Below are 24,557 nucleotides of genomic sequence, written 5' to 3'. Positions count from 1 at the left end.
AAAAAACCAGGATGAATAATGTGGGCGAGCTAGTAATACCACTGTAAGCAAGGCTAATGCTAGAACAGAGATCACATAATTAATGGTTCTGGTGAATCTATGCCTGCTCCCATCACAAGGAGCTCTACACAATGTGTACTACAGCACAGCAAGTAACAGGGCAATTGCACTGTTTGGTTTTTTTAGAGATGTAGTGGTTTTAATTTTAGAAAATGCATTCATTCCAGTTTGCTGGCAGAAGCATAAGAGCCTCTGTGAGATGACAAGTGATACAAAGTTTTTTGCTTTTGGATTACAGAGATGCAAAAGAAGGAAATTTCTGTGATGAGCCAGAAAAAGCAGTAAGTCAAACTATGGTGTTCACTGCTTGAAAGAGATTTTCCTAACTGAGTAAAGAATGCTATCACAACATCGATTCCAGGCCACAAATTTTAAGCTGTCCTTTTTCATAACTCTTCTTTTCTTCTCTACATACTCAATCCATCAAAAACTAGTGCTGTCGTTGCTGTCAATTTAAATTTGGAAATTTACATGCCATGGGCAAAGCTACCACTAAAGTTATAATGCTGAGAACTGGTCATGAAAAAACTAGCTAATCTACTTGAAAAACTTAAGAATGCGGCAAGAAAGGACTAAATGACAGCAAATACACACTGTATCTGATGGAAACATCTTTCTTGCTGCACATTCACATAGGCGCACTTCTGCAAGTCCAGTATTTTCATACTTGATTGACACCATCGTGTTTTTTCATGAAACTGTGCAGATCTCAGATGAAAACAGTTTTCAAGGTAGACACACAAACACTTGTAGTACATATACTCAAGGAAGTACACTTAAGCAATTTTTTGTGCTCTCTTTCTGCAGAGTTTTTTTGCAATGAGAAATAGGTCACAGCAAATGAGGTGAACCTGCTCAGGATTCTGCTATGAAGTTTAATATTTGACTTAAGGGACACTGTAGTTCCCCAACACTGTTCAGGATCTGCATCAGAATCATTAACCCCAGAATATATCTTTTAATGCCTTTTTTTTTTTTTTTTTTAAATCAATGGACAGGATGAAAACACATCAACACAGTGTCTGGAAGTGAGAAATCATGCACATTTTAAGTTGGATAGAAATTGTCTCAGTTTACGTGACAGTAAGTACAGATGCGAACAGAGCAAGCAAAGTAAAAATTTTGTGATTTACTAACTTCTCCATCTCCCTTAGAGGGCAGCTTTTGCCCCCATACATGTACCACATATAGTGCAAATACATGTGAAGACAGCACCTGTCAGTCTTCCATAACTGCTTTGTTTTAGATAGTTCAACCTTAACATGAATTTTAAAATATCACTAAGAGCCTCAGTTCATTAGTCAGAGTTGCATCATTAAGCTCGCCTACCAAACTCCATGCGATATAGCTTCTACTATAGTTTCATCTCATTTTGTAAACCCTATTTATGGAATGAATAAAAACAAGGATGTATTACAGGAAAATGGAAAGAGTTGTTCTTTTTTTCCTGTAAATTACAAGATACTGGTCTGTCAGAGGTGGAGAGGCAGACCTATAACCCATTCACTAAGTGCCGGTTTCCTACAAAACAATAAAAGCACTGGTACAGATTTGAACTGACAACACTACAGCGAGCTCCGAAGTTTTCTAAAATAAATCTGACACCAGATACCAAAAAAGTAAAGTTGGCTATAAGGCAAACTTCTCACTTGAAAGGGTGATGTTCAGTTTCATCAGCTTGATGCATCACCATTTACACTCATTGTCCTAAAAGACAAATAAAGGCTAATCCGCTATCCTTTTCATTCCAAAGGCATGTCAGACCTATCACTGGCTGCAGCAGGCTAAATTATCATTGCAGCACATCTTCTATTTTATTGTGCCTTTTATTGAACAACTGATTTCAGGTATCAAATACTGTAATGCTTTGTTAATCTCTCCTGTACCTGGGGGGTAGGGGGCCCACTGGTCAGTGTATGGGACTGACACTGCTGAATGTCTGCTCTTCTCCACGGATCATTCAAACTATATCTGTTTGCAGAATACCTGAAAAAGTTCCTGGACCACCATGGTCCTGTGGCACATTCATGGGATGACAGCACACAGGTGATGCCTTAATCCTGTACAGATAAGAAATCCACACTCCCTAGGAAAATCGTATTTGATACATCAGCAACGGAAGGTGAAAATTCTTCATAAAATCACATTTAAAAACTGACTTTTTTAACTTCTTACAAATATTGCTGGCTCAGTTTTCAACACTGCAGTGACATCTCATGGCATCACAGTAGTTCCAGCAGCTAATGCGTGTCATCAAAGAACAGCAACAAAACTGGGGAACACATATCTACATGTAGAGAACTGGGTAGCTCTTATTGATATGAGATGATCTAATCCCATTAGTTGATAACACCAAACTCATTTATCCTCGCAAATAAAGCTACTACAAAATACTGCCTGTTACAAGGCACGTACATCTGCTTGCGCACAGGCTTACATCACATGTCAAGAATGCTAGTTTTAAATAACATGAAAGAACGGATGGGGAGAATGAAATTATAAGAAACTAAGCTGGACTTAGTGAAGTTAAGGAGCAGGGCCAGAGAAGCAACATTAGCTGCTGGAAAAACTGATTCCCACCCTTTCTAACACAGACAAGTTACCACACCAACAGTCTGATGCCTTAGGTGGTTACCTGTTTCAAGCAGTAAGAAAAAAAAAAAAGAGTCTCTTAGTTTCAGAGAACTGAAGCCATCACATGAATATCATTACAGGGAGCTTTATATCTGCGTTGCAGAAGACAGCGGGAGATGAATTAATAGTCTGTATTAATAAAGTTAACATGTTCTTACAAAGGAACATGTTCAATAAAATGTTCAATCGAAACTGTAGGACTAAACCCATTCCAGTCTAACAAATCACTGCATCTGTATACCCTTTCGTAATTAAATGCAAGACCAGTCTTCATTCCTTAATTAACTCAAAGCAAAATATCTTTTTCTGGGTCAAAAGAAAACCACTGTAAAATCGATTTTCTTAGGATGAATAGCAAAGTTTTTAAACAGATCTCTTGAGAACCTGGTTTCTTTTTGCATACATTGCTGGAAACATTAAGGGAGAGGCCGGGAGGGAGGGTGTTGGAAACAATAAGGCTTACTTTGTTGTTGTTGAGGTTAGGTTTTGAGTCCAATACAATTTTTGTGAGATTATTTGTGAAGGGATCAAACTCAGCCTTATGGTGAAAACTCCACTGCCCTTACCTATACGCTACCATGCTACCCCTGCATCGTTACATTTTCACTCCATCGAATCAAATCTTCATCTTGTCTTTAGGATCTTGATCCGAATGCATGTGCACTGCCTAGAAGAACATACATTGAGCTAAATAAACTTGATTAACTTTGTGTCCTACTACAGATATTAAAAAGTCTGAGTATTTCAAAACAGGAAGTGTAAAAAGCAAAACCTCTACAGCTTTAATAGTGAAAAAAGTATTCTAAAATTTAAGGCTATACATTCTGCATAATCTCTAAATTCTTGGCTTTTGACATAGGTAATTACTGAAGTCAAACCTTGGTGTGGCAATTTTTGGTATTTAGTGGCAATAATAGTGATTTCAACGAAAGGACACAAAGAAAATCCTCAAAGACATCCCCATCTTTTACAGAAATACATTTTCCTCCTCTGGCAATCAGTAGTTTTCATACAAAAGAAAGGAAATTAGAACATCTGGCAAAATGACCTTTGCAATGTTCCTTAGAATGGAGGGTTTACTGAGCTCTTATATAAACTGGAATCCTTCCCACCTGATTGGTACATAAAGATGAGATGAGATCAAATTAATAAAACATTCACAACTGCACACCCTTACTTCTTTCTTGATTTCCCTTTAATGTTTCATAACCCATATCACTCTCACCTAAACATTGATGTTGCTTGTTTGTTGGTTTTGTTTGGTTTTTTTACTTCTACCATCGTGACATTATTTGAAGATTTTGATCTATTGAAGAGCCTAAGTTTACCACAGGGTGTCACATGAGAGAGAATGAAGCAGCAATGTTTGCATAGTTGCCTCTAATTACAGGAGAACTTGACTGGACAACTCAGACCTTTCAAAAGACCTGTTCTTTTCCCTCCCATGTTCTCCCATGTGACAGAATCCTCACGTCCGCAGTGGAGTAAAGTAACAGTGATTTCGGAGACCACCAATAACTCAGCAGATTCATCCAAGCACAGAACAGGGTAAAAAGGCTAAATGAAAGGTATGGAAAGACTTCTGAGTGCAAAATTACTGTTCAGTCTAGTAGGGAAAAAAGATGACTGAGTAGGCATTTAGCAGGACATTTGGTCATATCAACTGTTGCCATTCATACTTTTATGGCTAGTTATCCCAATGCTAAAATTCTCATAAAAAGATAAGCAAGCCATCCAGCCCTACGGATCAAGTACAGCCCCATCATAGCATTTTATTTATTGCTTCTGAAAAGCAAAGAGATTATGCCTGTTAAAGAACACAATTTTTTACCAAATGGCACAAGAACAAGAACTCTTCTAGCAGCACATCTCTCATACTGACTTCCAGGGAGGGGGAAAAATAATTTGAAAAATTTTTGCTAAACCAAGGATCTGACAAGTTTATCATCATTCAGAACACAAGAATTCCTCTTAGAAATCAGGTTAAAAGAGATCATTGTAGAGAGCCTGAAGTTAAGCTCTAATAGTAGAGCCCACTTTAAAAAGGCACTTGCACAAGTCACTTGTAAAACACAGCAGAAAGACAATTTCCTGCAAAGTACAGTGGGGATTTTGTCCTAAACAGTTATAACTTCCAGACTGCTCCAGTTCCAGCTCTAAACTGCTTCTTTGTCTGTTTCTAGGCAGGAAAACAGGCAAAGATGTTCATCTACCAACACTGCCGGAGGTCCCAGTTCTGGTTTCCAGACCACATTCGCTGCCGGCTTCCTTGCCTGCAGTACTTAAAAGAAAAAAGTGCAGGAATTGTCTTAGTTCTGAGGAACTTTTTCATATCATCCTTCTGTTCACTCAAGTCTTGAGGTAGGCATTATTTCACTGAAAACCAAACGAATATCCTATTGGCTTTAAGGTTTAAAAAAATGAATGCATAAGTAAAAACACAATAAAAATGAGACAGTCACATGCGAAGCCACCACCAGGTAGAAAGGTTACAGGATATGATAGCCAGATGGGAAGTGATATTTCCAGGTAATGTTTTTCTGTCCTTAATTCCTTTAGATTGTACTCACCATTTTATTTTAGTAGGTCAGAGTAGACATCCTGTAATGACAAGGATGATTAAACCCACTACATACTAGATTCTACTCAGTGTTATTTTAGCACACAGTTCAATACTGCACAATGGTCCCACAGGACTAAAGGGAGATTCTGGTTACTTACAGAAGGAAAAAATAATAGCTGGCTTCTCATTTGAGAAACTCACAGTTTTTTTGGCATGCTTGTTTTATTAACAGCTGGAGAGTTATGGTTAAGGGATTCAAATGTAGTGTACATATAATTTCTTTTGTTCCAGCTGTACAAACACTCAGACACATGAACAACTTAATCCTAGTGAAATTTTCAAGAACAAAGTAAAAAAGTTTAGTATATGCAACTGAATGAAGTCTACCATTACATTTGTGCCCCCAGGACTTGTGTCATTATTTTTTCTGCTGCATTCCTATGCAATAGAAATGGCATTATTTCAGCACAGGTTGTGATATCTGCCTGCTGCCTCTCTACTTACCTGCTTACAATAATGCATCTGTGTTGCAAAAACATAAACTCAAACAAAGCATGTCACTTGCTGACTGAGCACCAGTGTATTTACGCATAGGCGGAAAGCTGAAGATGCAGGCTTGGTATTTACTCCAAATGCTATCAAATTAGTTCTTTGCATCGATTCATGAGGACAAACTTTCTCAGTAGAGTGACAATTACCAAGATGGATTTGAACAGTCTTGGAGCAATTCCTAGGCATCCTCCCATCACATGTATTCCGAGCAGTTTTTCCTCACTCCCTTATATACATTTGTTCTTTGCACCTAGATTTTATAGCATAGGGACATGAAAACATTTTCACCAAAATGGTATCTCCAAAATTAAGTCCAATGTCATTAGTACAGTAATGAAGTTCATTCATTAAGGAAAAAGATCTTCGACCATCCAATGTCTTGCTGGCCCTGAAAGACAGAAATAAAGAGTATGGATATTTGATGAAATCCTGTAAGAATTTACTTTATTGAAAAAGCATCCTTTTAATTAAAGCAAAAATTTGTTTCTTAATTAAAGTAAGCATATTAAGCAAAAGAATCAGGAAATTTACAAGGCAAAGTTTATGGATCAACTTTATCATCAGTATCAGCAGGAGGATAAACTATCCAGTCTTCCATCAAACCAGCTTACTTGGGATCCACAGAGAACATTACTGTGATCCTAAGGATTTCTCAAGAAAATCAGTCTCCCCATAGTCCACTGAGCTGACTTTTTTAATTAAATCCAATGTTGTGAATTTTCTTCAAACTTTCCACGTTGTTGGGCATTTCCATGCTTAAATGAAAGTTGAAATGTAATCATTTTGATATATTTGCAATGTATTAGAAGCATCAAACGTTATCAAATCACAGAGAGTGATGAAAGCTTGAGTGCAACGTCAGATTGGTCTCTTCCTAAAGCGATATGATACCAGTCTTGCAAATGGATACATATAAAACAGACCAATGAATTACACCTGCCCAGATTCTACTGCAAGTCTCTCTGAAACAGTCATTTATACTTACCTTGCCCACACTCATGTTTCTACATGTATAGATACAGTTCAGAAATGGATGTTTGATAGAATTTATTTGGGCCACAGAGTTTACAGAAACCAGGCACTAAAAAAAAAATAATCATCTACTCCAGACATTATAGTACATCATTCTACACCCTGAACTCCTACCTAGATAACATGACATCTTGGTGTCATACTCTACAGGAAAGACCACGGAATCACGGAATCTTCAGAGTTGGAAGGGACCTCTAGAGATCATCTAGTCCAACTCCCCTGCTAGAGCAGGATTGCCTAAAGCACATCCCTCAGGGCTGCATCCAGGCGGGTCTTGAAAATCTCCAGAGAAGGGGACTCCACAACCTCCCTGGGCAGCCTGTTCCAGTGCTCTGTCACCCTCACTGTAAAGAAGTTTTTCCGTGTATTTGAACGGAACTTCCTATGTTCTAGCTTGTGCCCATTGCCCCTTGTCCTGTCGCTGGGAACCATTGAAAAGAGCCTGGCTCCGTCCTCCTTAAACCCACCCTTTAGGTACTTGTAAACATTAATCAGGTCCCCCCTCAACCTTCTCTTCTCCAGGCTAAAGAGTCCCAGCTCTTTCAGCCTTTAAACCTCTTTCAGCCTCCCAGCTCTTTCAGCCTTCAGACCACCTCTGCCAAGCTTCTCCAAATGGCTTGGAATTGAAAGTGAGTTCAATTCAGACGAACCTAACATGTAATGTAAGATATAAGCTTCAGAGGAAGGGGACAAAAAAAAAAAAAAAAAAAGGACAGTCAAGAGATACCAATCATGCATCTGAAGGAAACACTCTCAATTAAGAATAAGATATGCAAACAAAATTACTGTTTGGGAAGGTTCAAGTGTAAACCCCATCAGCAGTTGCCCCAAGCACATTACACTCCCGAAGACAGTATGCACAAAGTAGTTCGTCCATCTCACTGATCTCACACTATTTAGTATTGCAGGCTGAAAGTATTTACATGGTATTTGGCACAGTGCAGCAGATACTCACCAAGTTCACACCATAGCTTTGCTTGTAAAAACACATTCTTACATGAACATCCTTCCAACAGCAGAAGTCAACACTCTCATATCCAAACCTTCCCAGGACCAGTAGCCAGAGGAACATACCACCCATACACAAGGGACAAAGCACAGGAGGTATCAGTGGTTCTACCTTATATCCCCTTGATCACCAACTTGTTGCAGCTGGGTCTTCAACAATGGTCCTCCTTGTGGAATTCAGAATCAACAGCTTAGGCAGCAGGGAATGCTTCCTTCTGCAGCTCTGGATTTAGCTTAACCCACAACCTTCACTTCATGGTACAGTCACTGCAAATAGCGCACGGTAACCCCAGTACGCTAACATGAAGTCCATGTAACCTCTTTATGAGCCTTGTTATCCCCCAACAGGTATCTCATCTTCAGTCATGCCTTACATGTGTAAAATCAAATAGCAACTAATCAAGTCCAACTGACTGCCTTAGCTTTACTGAGTTGCCCACTAACAAATGTGAGGGGAAAAACATAAAAATATCCTCATTTGTAATAATCTCTTACTTGCCTTCAAGCTAATCCCTTTATGAGTGTACTGTGTATAAAGAACAAGGTTTTGGTAGCAGTGGTGGGGCTGCAGGTGTGGCCTCTGTGAGAAGAGGTATGAGGCTGCCCTGTGTCAGACACAGCTGGCTTGGCAACAGACCCACTGCAAGCCAAAGCTGAGCCAAAGTTTGTCACACCTCTATGAAAACAGATTTAAGAAAGGGCAGAAAAAGCTGAGACTGAAAGGACTGGTGGAGGGTACCAAAGCAGCAATAAGGTCAGAGTAGGAGGCACTGCATGTTGGAGCAGGTACAACCCCAAAGGAATGGCAGCCCATGCTGGAGCAGGTACACCCCTGAAGGGACTACAGCTCGTGGAGTACCTACACCAGAACTCTGGAAACAAGTAAGGACAAGGGAGCAGCAAAAGAAAAGAGAAAAAAAGGAGCAGTAAAGCAAAAATGCTACATACTGACCCCTAACTCCTGCATCACTCATTGCATCACTGAATGTACTAAGTGTAACCTGCGTCAATAACAAGGGGGTAGAAAAGGTGCCTGGAGTGAAGTTAGCCTGGAAAAGGCGGGGGAAGAAAAGTGTTTTCCCAAAGTGTTCAAATGTTTTCCAATGCCCCAATCAGTCATTAAATGTTTATGTTAATGGGCAATAAATTAATTTAAATTCCACAAGTGGAGTCTGTTTTGCCAACAACAGTAACTGGTGAATGATTTCCTTGTCTTTATTTTGACCCATTAAGTTTTCTCCTGTTCTTCCTGTTTTCTCTGTTTCTCCCCCAGCCCTGTCCTGCTGTGGGGGTGGAAGAGTGCAAGCTTGGCTGCTAGCAGATCACAACGATGAATGTGTATAAAGCTTTAAATTTATAATTCCTTGGGAATACAAATCTTACAGTATAACAAGCTGTTTCAGTAAAGGACTTGCTTGATTAAATTTAAGTCTCCTGCAAATAACATTATTCATTCTAATCAAAAACCCTTCATCGGAAATGAGAAAATAAATAGCACCTTAAAAAAAGCCCCCTTGCCCCTCAATGCATAGTCTGAATTATTGATTTTTTTTTTTTCTTTGAAAAGAAAAAAAAAAAATCAGCTAACATACACCCTTTAGCACATCCTTCTGGTAAAAATTTGCTATCCTGTAAAGAAAACTGTTTTCTTTACAGAAATGTTTTTCAACAGATGAGAGATGCATTTGAGCATCTATTTTAGAACCTTTCTGTTCTTGAAATTGAGAAAATTAATTATGGCTGTGCTCATTGCTTTGATTACTTTTGGCAATTTTGAGGACTAACATGGGACGTTAATAGCAAGAAACTATCAGTGCTCAGATGTTAGTTTGCTCCGGAACACCTCCTGGGTGTATAATGCAGCACACAGAAAGAAGAGAGTTGCTATTAAGTGACAACCTAGCTTTTAATAAGACACAGTTGTACATACATATTTATTGCAATTCATTTACTGAATGGAGAATATTAGCATTGAAAAGTAGACAGTGTGATAAGAGAAGAAAAGCCAGACGAGATAGCTCATGGCAAGAAATTGAACTAAGTGCAAAGACCATACTGACCAGCATGCTAGATGCCTTTTGGTGCACAACAGAGTAACCCTTCAGGTCCCATGTCAACATAAATAAGTGAAAGACAACATCAGAATTACATTTCTCCTTTATATTATACTGACTCTATTGTTAGCACACCTGTCATGTCACACTTGAGAGAAAATAGCATTTAACAATTTATTTTTGTACTAATGATTCCAGCTAGTATCATTATAAAACACAGATCATCCTCTCCTACCAGTCCCTAAAAAGAGAAATCTTGTCCCTGGCAAAGTCATTCAACATACTCAAAATTTCACCTGAATTCAACACCCTCATGAAGTCTTAATACAACAGAGCACACGAGTTTGAGACTTGAACACCTGTATTCTTCTCCCTACTGCAATCCATAATATTTTAAACAAAGAGGTTCTGGTTCTGCTTGGTCAATTTCTTCTTAAAATGTTACCAAATTTCATACAAACCAAACCCAAGTTTTGTAGATTCCTCCTAAAACCACAGCATTTATCTCCGAAATCTAAGTAGAGGAGGGAGGACTGCAATAGTTTCAGGATTTAACATTTTCTACAATTCTCTAATAGCTAAATTCAAGGAGCCACCAGAGAATCGACCTATGAATACTTTGAGTAAATTGGGTAATGCCACCCTGCCATAACTCAGTGCAGAAATTCTTCTTACCTTTTATACAAGATTACATCAGACTGATGCATGTTTATTAATTTATACATATAAATAGCATGTGGAGGTCTCTTAGTTAACACAACAGTTCAGTGTCATTGATGCCTTCCACTCAAATTTATGTCACATTAAGTTTTACTTCATTATTAAGCTTCTTTTCCCAGTCAACAGTCAGAAGAAAGAACTTGCAGATGCAATTCCCAAAAGAAGCGTGCTTATTAACTACAAAGGTGAAGAATATTCTTGCTATCAACATACATTTCTCACTTCCCTCTTTCCACAGTTAGGATCATAGTCCTTATCACAGTGACCATTTTCTTCCAAACAGATGCCACAAATTACAGCCTATAAAGTTGAGAGACAGTGTTTTAACTGCATAAAGAGGAAGTCTTTACTTTTAGAGAATCACAGTAATTTTTGCAGGAAACTAATTTACAAAATTTTGGCAGACTGCAGTAATCTCTGCTGAAACAGTGCTATTTTTAAAAAAAAGTATTATCAACAGAATTACAGCAACATGATTTTGTATTTCATACTGCTATTTCTCTATAGGAGGGGAGTGGGGGTGCAGGGGGACCCAAAACTTCTGGCCAGTCTGGATACTGGATGTTTGACTGCAAAAACCAAATCTAGATTCCTGTGACTGAATCAACAAGGCTTCAAAACCAAAATTAACCAAAGCAACTCCAGACACACTCGTAACCAAACCAGAGCCAAACTAAAAATGTATTTGTTCAATTTCTGTTCTTTTAACCATGGAAAAAACTTCTAGCTTCAATCTAACAGTAGATGGACATCTAGTGGTGTAATATAACTGACTCCTTTTTTCAAGTAGCTTCATACATTCAAAGCCCTATAAATAGAAGTGCTTTCTAGTATATTAGTAATTCAAATACCATATACAAACTTGAGGGCTTTATTTTCAGCTGTGCTTTACGTGCCTTCTTAATTTCACAAAAGTACCATCAGTGGAAATCAGGGCTCTGGGTTCAGATTCAGTAGCCTTCAATCAAGGAAAATTTCATTTTGTAGTGAGAAGAGTTTAACATAATCAAGTTTAAATGCACACAAGCTCAAAGAAAAATACAGTTCCCCAGTACCTGTAGAGCAAGCCCTTGTCAGGTATGTGGAATCCAACGCTTGCAGTGAGAAAGGTAGGACAGCAATCAGTATCACTGGCAATTACCAGAATTTGCTTCTCCAGAGGGTACTCTTACTTATGGCTGAGTTCTTACCACAGGTGTATGCACTTAACACTTTTTCCAGACAAGTTTTGAGTGACTGAAGCAATGAAGCTTCTGCCCATCATCATCAGCCCTAATAATGTTTGTCTCCCTATTACTGCCTTCTGCCCGAATAACAACATCATGTGATATTTAACAACCTTAGTAACTGCAAGTGATTATTTTCTGCACAGTACCTTGGAAAACAAGAGTTAACCACAGACAGAAACATTTAAATGCCTGGGATACATCAACATTGATGGAAAGATGCTTCTTCAGCTACAAACAAAAGGAGTCGATTTTAATATCTGTCTCCAAAACTAAAATGCTACTACAAGCAAAAGACAAAAAATGATACGAATGAAGTATCCACAGTCAAGACCTCACTAACTTACTCTAGTTGTTGTAGATTTAAAAGCTTCTTGTAGAATTTTACAACAGATTAGTAAGAAACAGAAACACACAAGCCATTTATTACCTGCAGGGCAACCATCACTGACCATTAATTAGTGAAAAATTAATTCCCCCAACTGACATTTCTGAATCCTGATTAGCTAGAAGAGATCTTAGTTTATGTTACAGAATAAGTCTTTTTGACATGCAGATTTAAATAAGGAATAACATTTTATGTTGTTCTGCCCAGTTCAACCTCCTTTTCATCATGCATGTCACTCTGGATACTTCAGAGTTGCACATGATCTGTAAATGGTTTAGTCTGAAGCCATGATACACAAATTAATTTTAGGCTATGCAAGTTATGCCACTATGTCTGAACATCAAATTGAAGCAGACCTTGACTGAAATTCCTTGTTTGTTTTTATGGTATCATTAAGTAAACATTGAACCAATATGTCTTCATTCAGAAAAAACTGTCAGTCTAATCTGTATCTTTCCTATGGTCCAAAAAAAAAAAAACACCCCACAAACGTTATCAGGAGCACAACAAAAGCAAAGCTATGAAGATTACAAGAACCTCCCCCTATATAGCAGATCACAAAAACCAAGTCATCTTTTACATAGAGTATTACTGCATTTTCTATCAATGCAGTCTGTAAAGCACAAAAGGGGTAAGGAAGAGAAGAAGACAGAATGGGAACACTAACTCTGTATATAACAAAATCAGAGGGGAAGCATAATAGATTTTAGTATTTCAGTACCTAGTATTCCTGCATTTAGCTGCACCTCTTACTAAATCTATCATCAGAAAAGAGACTGAAAAGTCACACACTCATAAGGGAGAGCTTCACACTAAGTTGCCAGGCAGCATTTTTTACATTTCATAAAAACATTTCCTTGCAATAAGCTGTGTTTTCAGGCCCATAGAATCACAGAATTGCCCAGGTTAGAAGGGACCTTGAAAGATCACCTGGTCCAACCTTCCATGGGAAAGAGCATAGATGAGATTATCTAGCACCCTGTCCAATACCATCTTGAAAGCCTCCAGTAATGGGGACTCTACCACATCCCCTGGGCAGGTGGTACCAATGAATGGCTGTTCTTACTATAAAAAAATTTATTTCTTATGTGAAGATGAAATCTCTCCCAGTGCAACTTATTCCCACCACCCCATGTCTTCACCACACGCCTCCTTGTGGAGAGACCCCACCCCTCAAAGACCTTGTCCTATATTAAGTAGAAACTGTAAAGGCATGAACTTACAGCTGAACTGGTTTTCACACTAAAGTGCAATTAATGAACTCCCAGACCCAACCCTTCTAGGGCACTGCCCTAAGACACTGCTTCCAGAAGGGATACTGACAAGGAGGCTTCCCAGCCCAGGGCTCTCAGAGCAGCCCAGCCTCAGGAATTCATCCTGCAACGCAAGCTGGGGCGAAGGGAAAGCAAGTGCCATAATGCAAACAAGAAACAAAGCACTGGCAGCCACCTCCCAGCGAGGGCAGCTTTCCCCTAAAACACTCCTGAGAAGAAATAAACAAAACCAAACATCCTAGATAGATCTACGTTACAAAACTGCCAAACTGAAGCACACCAGGAGCATTTTTTTTCCTTTAAAAGAGGGGGCAGTACAACACACTTTTTCTTATTTGCTTTCTACTCTACACTTGTATGACTGAGAGTACTCTCTTTTAAGGCTAGAAACACTACCCTGAAGATCAGAGCATTAAACCCTCAAGAGCAAAAACATTAACCATGAACAAGGCCTCAAACACCCACCTCTACAGCTTAGGGCTTCAAAGGAGCTACTAAGTCTTTCAAGCACCTCCATTAAGAAATGAAGAAAGAAAAAAAAAAAACACCCAACACCAAAACAAAGCCCACAAAACAACACTGTTTTAAAACACAGCAGGAACACCTTTCTCGATAGGCTTTCTCCTATCGGCCCCACCGCCCAGCTCACCTCGCCAGGGGCTTACCAGGGCGGGAGAGCCGGGCTGAGGGGAGGGGGGCCGGGGGGGGGGGGGTGGTACGTGTCACGGCGCTGCGCGCGCTCCCCCCTCAGCCGCCACAGGCAGGTGCACGCCATTGCTGCCCCCTCCCCTCACTGCAGCCCCCCCACTGCTCCCCCTTCCTCACTCCCCCCGCCCCTCACTGCCCCCTCCCTCCGCTGCCCCCTCCCTCCGCTGCCCCCCTCCCCGCTACCCCCCTCCCCGCTACCCTCTCCCATCACTGCCCTCTCCGTCCGCTACCCCCTCCCCTCACTACCCTCTCCTCTCACTCTACCCTCCCTGCACTAGCCCCTCTCCCCTCACTGCTCGCCCTCTCCTCTCACCACCCCGCGCGGCGCGCGCCCGCCCACCAAACCCGAGAGCCCCCCCCTCCCACGCGCGCCCGAGCACGCACAGCGCAACCCTCACGCCCGCCCGCCCTGAAGCCACCCGGCAAAAAAAAAAAAAAACAAAAAAAAAACCACAAAACACCAAAAAAAAACCCCAACAAACACCAAAACAACCACCCAACGCGCCGGGCGCGTGCGCACTGCGGCCCCCGGCGGGGCGCGGCCGGCGGCGGGCGGGCGTGGCCAGGGGGGAAGGCGGCCGGGATGGGGGCGGGGCCGGCGGCGGGGTCAGGAAGGCGGTGGGGAAGCGGGCGGGCGCGGAGCCGGTGGCGGTGGGGTGGGTTTGGCTTGGAGGGGCGCTGCTGTCGGTGGGCGGCGGCACCGGCAGGGGACCGGCTATGGATGCCACCACGCTGGAGCTGGACGCGGTGAAGTTCGCGCAGCTGGCGGTGCAGCGGGACCAGAGCGGGCGCTACCGGGAAGCTGTCTTCTATTACAAGGTACGGGGGCGGCCGGTTCGCCTCAGGGCGCCGGTCTCCCCTTCCCCATCGCCGCTCTGAGGCCCTTAAGCTACCGGTCGGTTTGCGCTCCTCCCCTCAGCCCCCAGAGGGCCGGGGGAGGGAGGGGTGGCCCGCCGGGGCCCTGCTTAGCCGTGCCGGCGGGGTGAGGTGCGCTGGGCTGTCACCGCCTCCGCCGCTGCCCTCCCCTCCCTTGGCGGGCACGTCCCGCAGACGGCAGCGCCGCTTGGCCTGCGGGGAAGACGTGGCGGTTCCAGCCGAGAAGAAGGCGGAAGGCCGGGGGTGCGTGTCGAAAGTTTATCGGTCTCCGGAGAGGCAGCCTCCTTTGGGGCAGGTTGCGAAACGCGTTTTATTTTTAGGTGGGAACAAGTAGTGCCTGTGCGCCGCTGTTGGCTGGCGGGCGTGGGGGTCGCACTGCAGCCACGGCACCTGCAAAGTGGGTACGGGCGCTTCTTCCAGCCGCTGGGGACGCGGCACCCTCGGTGGTTCTCGGGAAGATTCGTCTCGCTAAAAACGTCTCTGCCCCGCTGGTTCTCTGCTGTCGTTCCTGGCCTCTCCCCTACCCTCGCCAGGCCTGAAAAACTGTTCAATTTTACGTTGGAGATGCAAGCGCTGGGCATTTCGGAGGACGGCAAGTGGGCATATTGCAGCTCTTGAGTGTGCAGCTGGAAACAACTCTGTTGTATAACCAGTCATCAAACAAGTAGAGAAGTACATGGTGAAATACAAGATGCTCGGTGTAAGCTAGCTTCAGATCTCAAGCTTCCAGTGACATGTTTTTAACCACATGTGAATATTCTTTCTATTAGGGATCTGATGTTATTATTTCAATACATCATCAGGTTGGTGTAACCAAGGGTATGATGAGGTTGATTCAGCATCTTGCTCAAGATCTATAGGCTTACTGTTGGTATTTAGTTGCTTCTGTGCAACCATTATGCATTTTTCCACCGTGTAAATTGTCTCTTTTTGTTGGATTTATGCTTTTCAAAGTTACATTAAAGTTCCATATCTCACTGGCTTTAATTCTCATGTGCGAGAAGGGATTTCTTTGAAGACTATGTTTATCCTTGTTGCAGTAATCATTGCATGTATTCCATTATCCTGCCAAAGTAATTCTTTCCATTAACTTGCTAAGAGCTCTGTAGTTGGCCTTTTATTTCATGAGTACTATGTGTCTCATGGTATAAAAGCATAAAAGTCTCAAGGTATAAAAAGCATAGTGTTATTATCACGGTGGCCTATGCATGTAAGTGTGAAAGGATAGGAAGAGGAGTATCTTTCTTTTAACCTGGTTGTTAATGTAGGGTGAGCTAAGTTTATATGTGTAAAGTGTGTTGGTATATGTAAAAGTTATAGTTACCCATAGTAATACCACACTGGGCTTACCAAGCAGTGTGTGTGTGCATGGTCTGATAGCTATGTGCAGTACTACTTATTACAGTACATTTCTTGGTGTATCTGTTAGAAATTATCAAATGGTCTTCAGAAGAAAACCATCTTTTTGTGCAAATAATCACTCTTTTATGCTTTTGTACAGTATGTGGAAAGTCTTTTTCACTTGCTGCATACGGGTGATATTCTTGCTAAGTGCAAAAATGCATCCCTGGCAGTCTTGGTGTACTTCAAGCTACACGTGACAAAGAGTGTCATCTAGACAATGTTTTCAGGACAGGGAACTCCTGGAGAGGGTACAGCAAAGGGCTACCAAGATGATTAGGGGATTGGAATACCTCTCTTATGAAGAAAGGCTGAGGGATTTGGGTCTGTTCAGTCTGGAAAAAAGAAGACTGGGGGGGACGACCTTATCAACATTTAAAAATACTTAAAGGGTGGGTGTCAGGAGGATGGGGCCAGGCTCTTTTCAGTGGTGCCTGGCAACAGGACAAGAGGTAATGGGCACAAACTTGAGCATAGGAAGCTCCATCTAAACATGAGGAGGAACTTCTTTACTTTGAGGGTGGCAGAACCCTGGCACAGGCTGCCCAGAGAGGTGGTGGAGTCTCCGTCTCTGGAGACATTCAAAACCCACCTGGATGCGTTCCTGTGCAACCTGCTCTAAGATGACCCTGCTCTGGCAGGGGGGTTGGACTAGATGATCTCCAGAGGTCCCTTTCAACCCTACGATTCTGTGATTCTGTATGCAAAAGCTGTGCCACAGAGCAGCACAATTATGGACACTGCCATGTAATAGGAAAGCTTTGAATCGCAACTGCAGCTAAGATTTTTGGTATTCGTACAGGTGACTCTTGGCAGCCCTAAGATTAGGTATTGACTCCTGTGTCAGGTCATGCGGAAGGTGCTGGTGTTCAAACCTATTGTGATCAGGAGTGAGAGCAAGCCCAGTGGATATTGTTGAAGCGGAATTCTTCATGTATGATTTAGCCTAGATAGGTTTGGCTTTCCCAATGTTGCCTGAAGAATCACTGTCAATGTTAGATTAAACAAGAGTAGTTACAAAATAACGTTTTGTGGGTACTTTGTGCATTTTTTCAGACAGGGCAAATAAGCTCTGGCCTGTCACCAACATTCTTTTCAGCTGCTTCTAAGCAGTTCAGAGTCCACTGGTGCAATTACTAAGCATGTGGGAGAGCTTGGGTACTGAACTGGATTCTGCAAGAACTTAACCTTAAGGGTGAAGCATGGGAAATGCTTCAGACAGACCTGTCCGAATGGAGTTCCTATGGCTAGTACGTGGTGTCAGCTCCTGCTATTGTGTAACTTTGATAGACCCCTAGAGGAGGGCTGCGTGTGAAGCAGCTTCGGCTAACTTGCTAATGGGGCTCTGCAGAAATGTCAGAAGCACATTATTTGGGCACCTGATAACTTCAGCAAAACTGCTGAAGTCTGTCGCTAAGTTTGGCTGTTGACCAGCAGTTAGCAATTCGCAAACTGCGGATCGGTAGTTAGCTTAGTGTGATTGTGGCACACTGCTCATGCCAAAGAACAGTAGTGGCATTGAAGAGTTCATAAATACTAAATCTGAATTGCATATCCATCTTGTCACTGGAAGCAGTTGGTATGCTGGCTCTGCAGCCAGCTGGTCAACTGCTTCAGTGCTTCAGAGGCTTAATTTATAAAATGCTGTTTTCATTACATCTTAAAACCAGGCAAAATAGTTGTGCTTGAAATCACAGAAGCAACATCAATTAAGCATTGGTTTTGCAGCACTTGTTTGAAAATCCACATTTGTTCTTTGCATCATGTGTAGACAATTTACCATTATGATACAGCACCTGTTTTGTCACTCTATACTTATGGTACGTCACAGAAAAATAAATACATCCTTTGAGCAGATATCTGTAGTGCACTTTTTTCCCCCGCAAAAAAAAAAAAAAGTTGTACACTAGACCTTAAGGGTAGTTAATTGCTATATATAAATGTAACAGTACTCCTGTTTACCTTTCTGCTGCTCTAGACATTTTATGTGATGTAATATGGTGATGGATGTTGACAGGGAGTATGCGGTACTCCGTTCTGTGATGCTTGTCAGTGAAAATTTATCCTGATAACATGAACAGGCTGTATCAGGATCAGTTTTAAGCTTGGGCAAGCTAAGCAGATGTGTATGGAAGAAAACTGCTATGCTTGACAGAAATCATGGCCATAAAGCACACAAGAGACCCTCTGGCCGTGGCTCTGTGCTTGCCCGATGCAGAGCAGCCTTGCTGAGCACCTTCTTTGTGGAGCAGCTCCCTAGTTACTGTTCTGCTTCCTACATACTCAGCCTGCTACATGACTGCCTCCTCTCTTCTGCTGCTGGGAAGATGAGCACTGCCACAAAAGCGTGGAGGTTTTTCCATGCCAATAATGAGGACAAAACATGGTTTTTATCCTCATTTTTGTGAGTGGCAAATTTCAATTCTCCATATGCTTCTCAGACTGTGTCAGCTCTGACTGTTTATTACAACCCTGCCAAACCTTACATGTTTTTCATAAATTTAGTGAATGGATAGCCTTCTTATGCAGCTGAAGGTGTTTTTTCATAATAGATCTGTGCAGTATGGAAAAAGCCTTAATGCAGATAACGTATGTGTTCCCTCCTGGAAGTATACTTTCATCAATATCCAGTGTTTTGTCTACCTACAAACATTTAAAAAACAAATTTGAGCAACTAGAAAACTTAAAATTTGTAGACGTTTCAGATTTGATAGCTTGATGTGAGTAGTACTAAAATAAAAGACGTTCTAAAACAAAATTCTATGCATTGACTTTGAAAAGCTTTTTATATTTGTTTACTTTGTTATCAGATTAAATGCAAATAACTTGTGAGTAGCTCTTTTATTTGCCTAACCTTAAATCTGCAGCTTTGAAAATAAAAGGCAGTTTGTGGCTTGTGAGCTTTACTTAACTGATTTCAGTGCATGCTTGAAAAATTTTACTTAAGATCTCCTAATTCTATGCATTGCTATACAGACAGGCCTAAGATCCTGCCTTATAGAACCTCAAAAGGGTTTTTATAGTCTTACAGGTTGTCCCATGTGTGAGAAATTGAACACGATCTCATTTATAACTTGAAACTTGTTCTTTCCAGTAGAATTGCCCTGCAGCCACTGAGCCTTTTTTCAGATGCAGAAGCTTGTTTTCATGCAACTCATGGCTACTATAGGCCCTCTGTTTATGGAAAGTAATTTTCTAGGCAGCAAACATTAACTTTGCCTCAAATTTTTCTCCCTGCAGGAAGCTGCACAAGCTTTGATTTATGCTGGGATGGCAGGGTCCAACTTGGAAAATATTCAAGAAAAAATAAATGAGTACTTGGAGAGAGTTCAAGCTCTCCATTCAGCAGGTGGGTAAGGAGTTTTCTAATTAAACCTCTGCTTAAATTAATTGAGTGGAAAGCCTTTCAGTACTGTGAAATATGTATCAATAATGTTTGCTCTGGTTTTCATTATTGCAATTTTCTTGTCCTTTGTGAAGGACCACAAATACAATGAGCACATCAGTGCTTTGAATTCTGATGTATCAGAAATGAAGAAGAGATTTACTTCCTGAGGATTTGGGTGTGGGTATAAATATTCTTAGGAACCACATTGCAGAGCAAACCTGAGAAAGTAACTAAATCTAGCAACAAAAATTGATCATGAACAAATCAAAACTTGCATCTAAGCCTCAGCTGCATGATGGATTTGAAGCAAGTAGGTTCTGGTATTTATCTAGAATTACTAACTTTGAGAGGACAAAAGAGCTCTATACTCTCATAAGGGTTTCCTTGTTTGATCCAGTTTCAGTCTTTGGGCTTAGACCAAAATCTCAAATTTTTGCACACCTGCAATTGTTAGAATCATAGAATCGCTTGGCCAAAAAGGGACCTTGGGAGGTCTATAGATCAATTTCCTGCTCAGACCAGAGTAGGCATTGATTCTTGGATCTGAGCCATCTGGTCCAAGAATCAATGTCTACCCTGGTCCTGAAAACGCTTAAGGACAGAAATTCCCCAGTGCCCCTGGGCCCCTGTTCCTGGGTGCAATTGTCTTTCTAGTGGTTTATTTATATATATGTATGTTTGGATTTTCCTCTGTTTGAATTCATAGCCACTGGCACTCATTCCCTTTCTTTGCACCTCAGTGAAGAGCCTGAATCCATTTAGGTCCTCTCAAAAGCTGTCTCTCCTGCTGGCTGGACAAGCCGTGCTCCCTCAGCTTCTTCTCAGAAGGCCAAGTCCTCCAGCTCCAGCCATCATCTCTGACACGTGGATGTGATATTCCAGATACAGTTTACTGAGTGCCAAGTAGAGGGCTGTGATTTCTTCCCCCTTCTCCTGGCCATTCTCCTGCTGACATAGCCCAAGGTGCTGTTAGCCTTCATCGCTGGCTTGGGCTTGCCCAGCTGTCTCCCAGAACCCTAGGCGCTTTTCTGCACAGCTGTACCCTGCAAGGTGTTAGTCAGTCCCTGACACAGGATGTAGCATTTGTCCTGGTTGAATTTCCTGAGGTTCCTGTCAGTCCCTTACTTTAGTTTGTCTGTGTCCCTTTGAATAGCAGCTTGTCCTTGAGTGAATCAGTTTGGTGGGATCTGCAGCCTTGATGAAGGTGCACACCATCTTCTCCTTCAGGTCATTAATAAAGGTATTAAATGAGATAGACACCTAAGGAACTTGTGTGTTACCATAGGTGATGTGTTTTCACAAGTGATGCAATATTTTACATAATTAAACATCCTTGTCCATAGTGTAGTATGAAAGAGATTTTATTTACATTAATTGACATGTGAAATATCCTGAGACTGTATCTCTGATTTGGGGGTGTTTGTGGTGCTGTTTTCTTGTCCTTGCAAAGATGTTTTTAGCAAAGTCTAGAACAACTTGGTTTCCGGCTAAGAAATAGATGTTACCCATCTGATTAGAACTGCTAGTGTTTTTACGTGTCTGATGCTGTAGAAAGCTAAATACTTTCTTTTTCATTTAGTTCAGTCACAGAACACAGACCCTCTGAAGTCAAAACAACAGTTGGACTTGGAGCGTGCTCGCTTCCTAGTTACACAGGCTTTTGATGAAGATGATAAAGGCAACGCAGAAGAAGCTATAGAGTTGTACACAGAAGCAGTGGAACTCTGTTTGAAAACAGTATGTTAAGCTACAGGTTAACTTGGTGGAATTATGTGATGGTAAGAAATACTTCCACTTACACAAATGACCGACCCTTAAAGGCTGGCTTAAAAATGGAGTACCTGTATTTCTAAACACTACTTTTTAATTTTTTTTCCACTGCATTTTTAGTGGGTTTTCCAGTCTGTATGTTATGTTGCTATTCAACACTGTGAATTTTTTGGGACTTGGGATTTATGTGTTTTTCCTGAACTGGATTATACTAAAAACTAGAAATATTCTGGAACTTTTTTCATGTTAATTTTTTCCCTGGAGCAAATGCAACACTGAAACAGAAATTAAAAACAGCTAAAACTGAAGATGACTGCTAATGTGTCAGCTGTATTACTTTGACTACATTAATGGAAGTAATTTAAGGGAAATTTTGGTGTGCAACACTTTCTGAAAACATAACAGTCTACTGATGCCAAAACTAGTAAAAATACTACTTGATTACTCAGTGCCCAACGTTAAAGCTGTTAGGAGTGAATTCAGTTCACACTGAAATTAATGGTAAGGATGAATTGGCCATTACGTAAATGATGGAGAATATAATTACAGGTACTGCTTTTTTCCCTTAAGTCCAGTTGCCTTAACTAACTCATTACAGGAAGAGCTCACCATCATAATGTAACTCCACCAAGTCTGTTTTTCTTTTTCCTTTCTTTTTCCTTTTTTTTTTTTTTTAAACGTAAATGTATGTGGGTTGTTGGGAGGGGAATGTTACTTTTGCTACATGCTAGAGTAAAATCTTCTTTTCTCTGAATTCTGTAAACTGATTTTATGTAGGCTAACAAACCCTGGTGATACAGTGTAACCAGAGGAAGAGTTAGAACTGCTCTAGTTTTTCCACTTGAGCTGTTAGAACGGAATGTTTCCAGTCTGTCTATTACATAAAATTTACTGCAGCAGCATACTGTTTTTCCTCTGCTGTGTTCCTCCCTCGGTGTCAGTGCATGCAAATATTACTTATATTGAAATTAGTCTGACATTATCTCATATCAACTGCTTTTATCAGGTATTTCATTAGGTACAGATACTACTGAAGTTTCTTTTAATCTTGACTAGCATATTATTTTAAGATGACTGTAGGCTTTATCCCTCAGGGTGATCAAAAAGTACCTTCTTCTCAGGATGAAAGAAGACTGAAGGAACACTGCTATCTCGAAGCTTTGCTTCTGTCTTTCTCCTCAGTATATTCAGGTGGAGAGATTTATTTCTTCCTTACCCTTGAAGTACTCGGAGAGCAGCCATTCCTCCTCTTCTATGGCAGGCTCCTAGATGAGTGTACTGGTGTTCCATCTCCACTGCTTACCTTCACACATCTTTCAAAGTCTTTTCCAACCAGAAACTCCAGAGTGTAATTTATTTACAAATTAAAATAGTTGCTTCTAGAGGGTGTTTCTAGTTTTGTTTCTTGGGGTGAAAGTAGCTTGCCTTTTGTTTCCTCAGTTGGCCTAGCAGACCTGGGAGAATTGGTCAAGGTACCATGCTAGAACCTGAAACCTGCTTGTGGGTGTCTCAGGAGAAGCCACACCTCACGTTGTGCCTCTTGCAGATTGCTTAGCTGCAGTAGTCATGCTTCTTCTGTAAGGAAAACAAAACCATAAACTGGTTGTATGAGTAAACTGTCATTGCTGACATCCCAACTGGGAAGAGAAGTTAGCACTCTTGATAATCTGTTTTGGTGCCCTGTCACAGATTATTTTATGCCTTAGATGTGCAAGAACAAGATTTTTAACTTGCAAGCAATCTTGTTTGTTTGTATTTTATGAAAGTAAACATTCGAGTTTATTTTTTTCCTAAGTGATCATGACTGTTTTTGACTCATTGGGGAAAAAGAATTAGAACATATCTAAGCTCAGTAGTATACCTAAGATTTGGTTTTGTCTTCTTTCTGCCCATAGTGTTTTAATATGGTTAATTCTTCTGGTAGATTTTTTTGTGTATACAGTGTTGTCCTCACTGAAGAATTTGAAATATTACTGTTGTTCCATGAACATTCACTAGAACAGCAAAACTCTATTTCCTCGATTAGTATGCTTTTTATGCAGAGATTTTAAAGAACGCATTTGGTCATTTTGAAAGAGAACTGTAAAAAAAAAAATAGCTAGTTACTGTTTGTTGTAATCTATAAGTGTGGATTTTGACAAATTGAGCCTATAAAACCTGTGGGGTTTTTGGATGTGTAGCTTTTTCTTTTATTTTGCACTTAAGGCTAATGAAACTTCAGAAGCAGGCCCCCAGTCAAAACTGAAACAGCTGGCTCGGCAAGCACTGGATAGGTGAGTATTGACAATGTTTGTAAAATACTTGCTGTCAGGGATAAGTGCACTCTCTGAGTTGGATTCTCAGTCTAGCGTGTCTGTTCTGAACTGCAAAGAGTATGGATTTTGGGTAGACCTAGCTCCTGTCGAGTTCTCCTGGCGGATAACTGCCAGCTGCTGTACCACTGAATATAGTAGCTGTTGTGCCCAACCCTCTGGGAATCTTGGGACGTGCAGAATTAGGAAAGGACTACGCATTCATCAGTACCAATGCACTACTTCAGAGATATAAACCAGAGTACTATACTACAATTTTTGGCCTCTATAAAAGTGCTGAATTTGAGCCAGCACTTAAGTCAGGGTGTCAGCATTCCTTTGTAAGGAAGACAGTTGGAAGCTGGGAAATGCTTATCTTGACAGTAGCAATCTAATTGTATGGGTAGATCTAATAAAATGGAGTCTATATCTGAAACAAGTTATACAAGTGTAAGTTCAACGTGACTCTTCAAACCAGCTGTATGATGGTGTATAACTGACTATGTTGGGCTAAGTTTCAGTATAAGCTGGTTTTCAGCACTTCTCAGTCTGTGTTCAGAAAAACCCCTGTATTTTGCATATGTGTGCCTATTCAGCAGCTTAATGCAACAA

The 24,557-nt window shown here is 41.1% G+C and overlaps 1 protein-coding gene and 1 long non-coding RNA gene across 8 annotated transcripts in view; one reads left to right on the top strand and one right to left on the bottom strand.

The window, feature by feature from the left end:
• Positions 1 to 203: 203 nt before the first annotated feature.
• LOC141738950 (uncharacterized) lies at positions 204 to 13,341 on the bottom strand. The gene is made up of 3 exons (XR_012585541.1): positions 7,962 to 13,341; positions 5,762 to 6,197; positions 204 to 4,975 (listed from the first exon to the last, which is right to left on the bottom strand). It is a non-coding gene; the product is annotated as an uncharacterized LOC141738950 (long non-coding RNA).
• Positions 13,342 to 14,514: 1,173 nt separating this feature from the next.
• The window catches only part of CAPN7 (calpain 7), a 36,646-nt gene continuing 26,603 nt past the window's right edge, over positions 14,515 to 24,557 (top strand). The window contains exons 1-4 of one of the 7 annotated variants that reach the window (XR_012585540.1): positions 14,515 to 15,038; positions 19,737 to 19,845; positions 21,464 to 21,662; positions 23,860 to 23,927. Coding sequence is in view for 3 of the 7 variants with exons in the window: in XM_074575160.1 (XP_074431261.1) it covers positions 14,937 to 15,038; positions 19,737 to 19,845; positions 21,464 to 21,621; positions 23,860 to 23,927 (437 nt within the window). In the remaining 4 variants the exon portion in view is untranslated. The remainder of the gene's footprint in view (positions 15,039 to 19,736; positions 19,846 to 21,463; positions 21,663 to 23,859; positions 23,928 to 24,557) is intronic. The other 6 variants (XM_074575160.1, XR_012585538.1, XR_012585539.1 and 3 more) reach the window with 6 other exon arrangements.

The sequence above is a fragment of the Larus michahellis genome, chromosome 2, assembly GCF_964199755.1.
Source record: "Larus michahellis chromosome 2, bLarMic1.1, whole genome shotgun sequence".
In the NCBI taxonomy this organism is placed as follows: Eukaryota; Metazoa; Chordata; class Aves; order Charadriiformes; family Laridae; genus Larus; species Larus michahellis.
The sequence above is the reverse complement of the archived record's forward strand: the minus strand, read 5'-3'. Positions and strand labels throughout refer to the sequence as shown.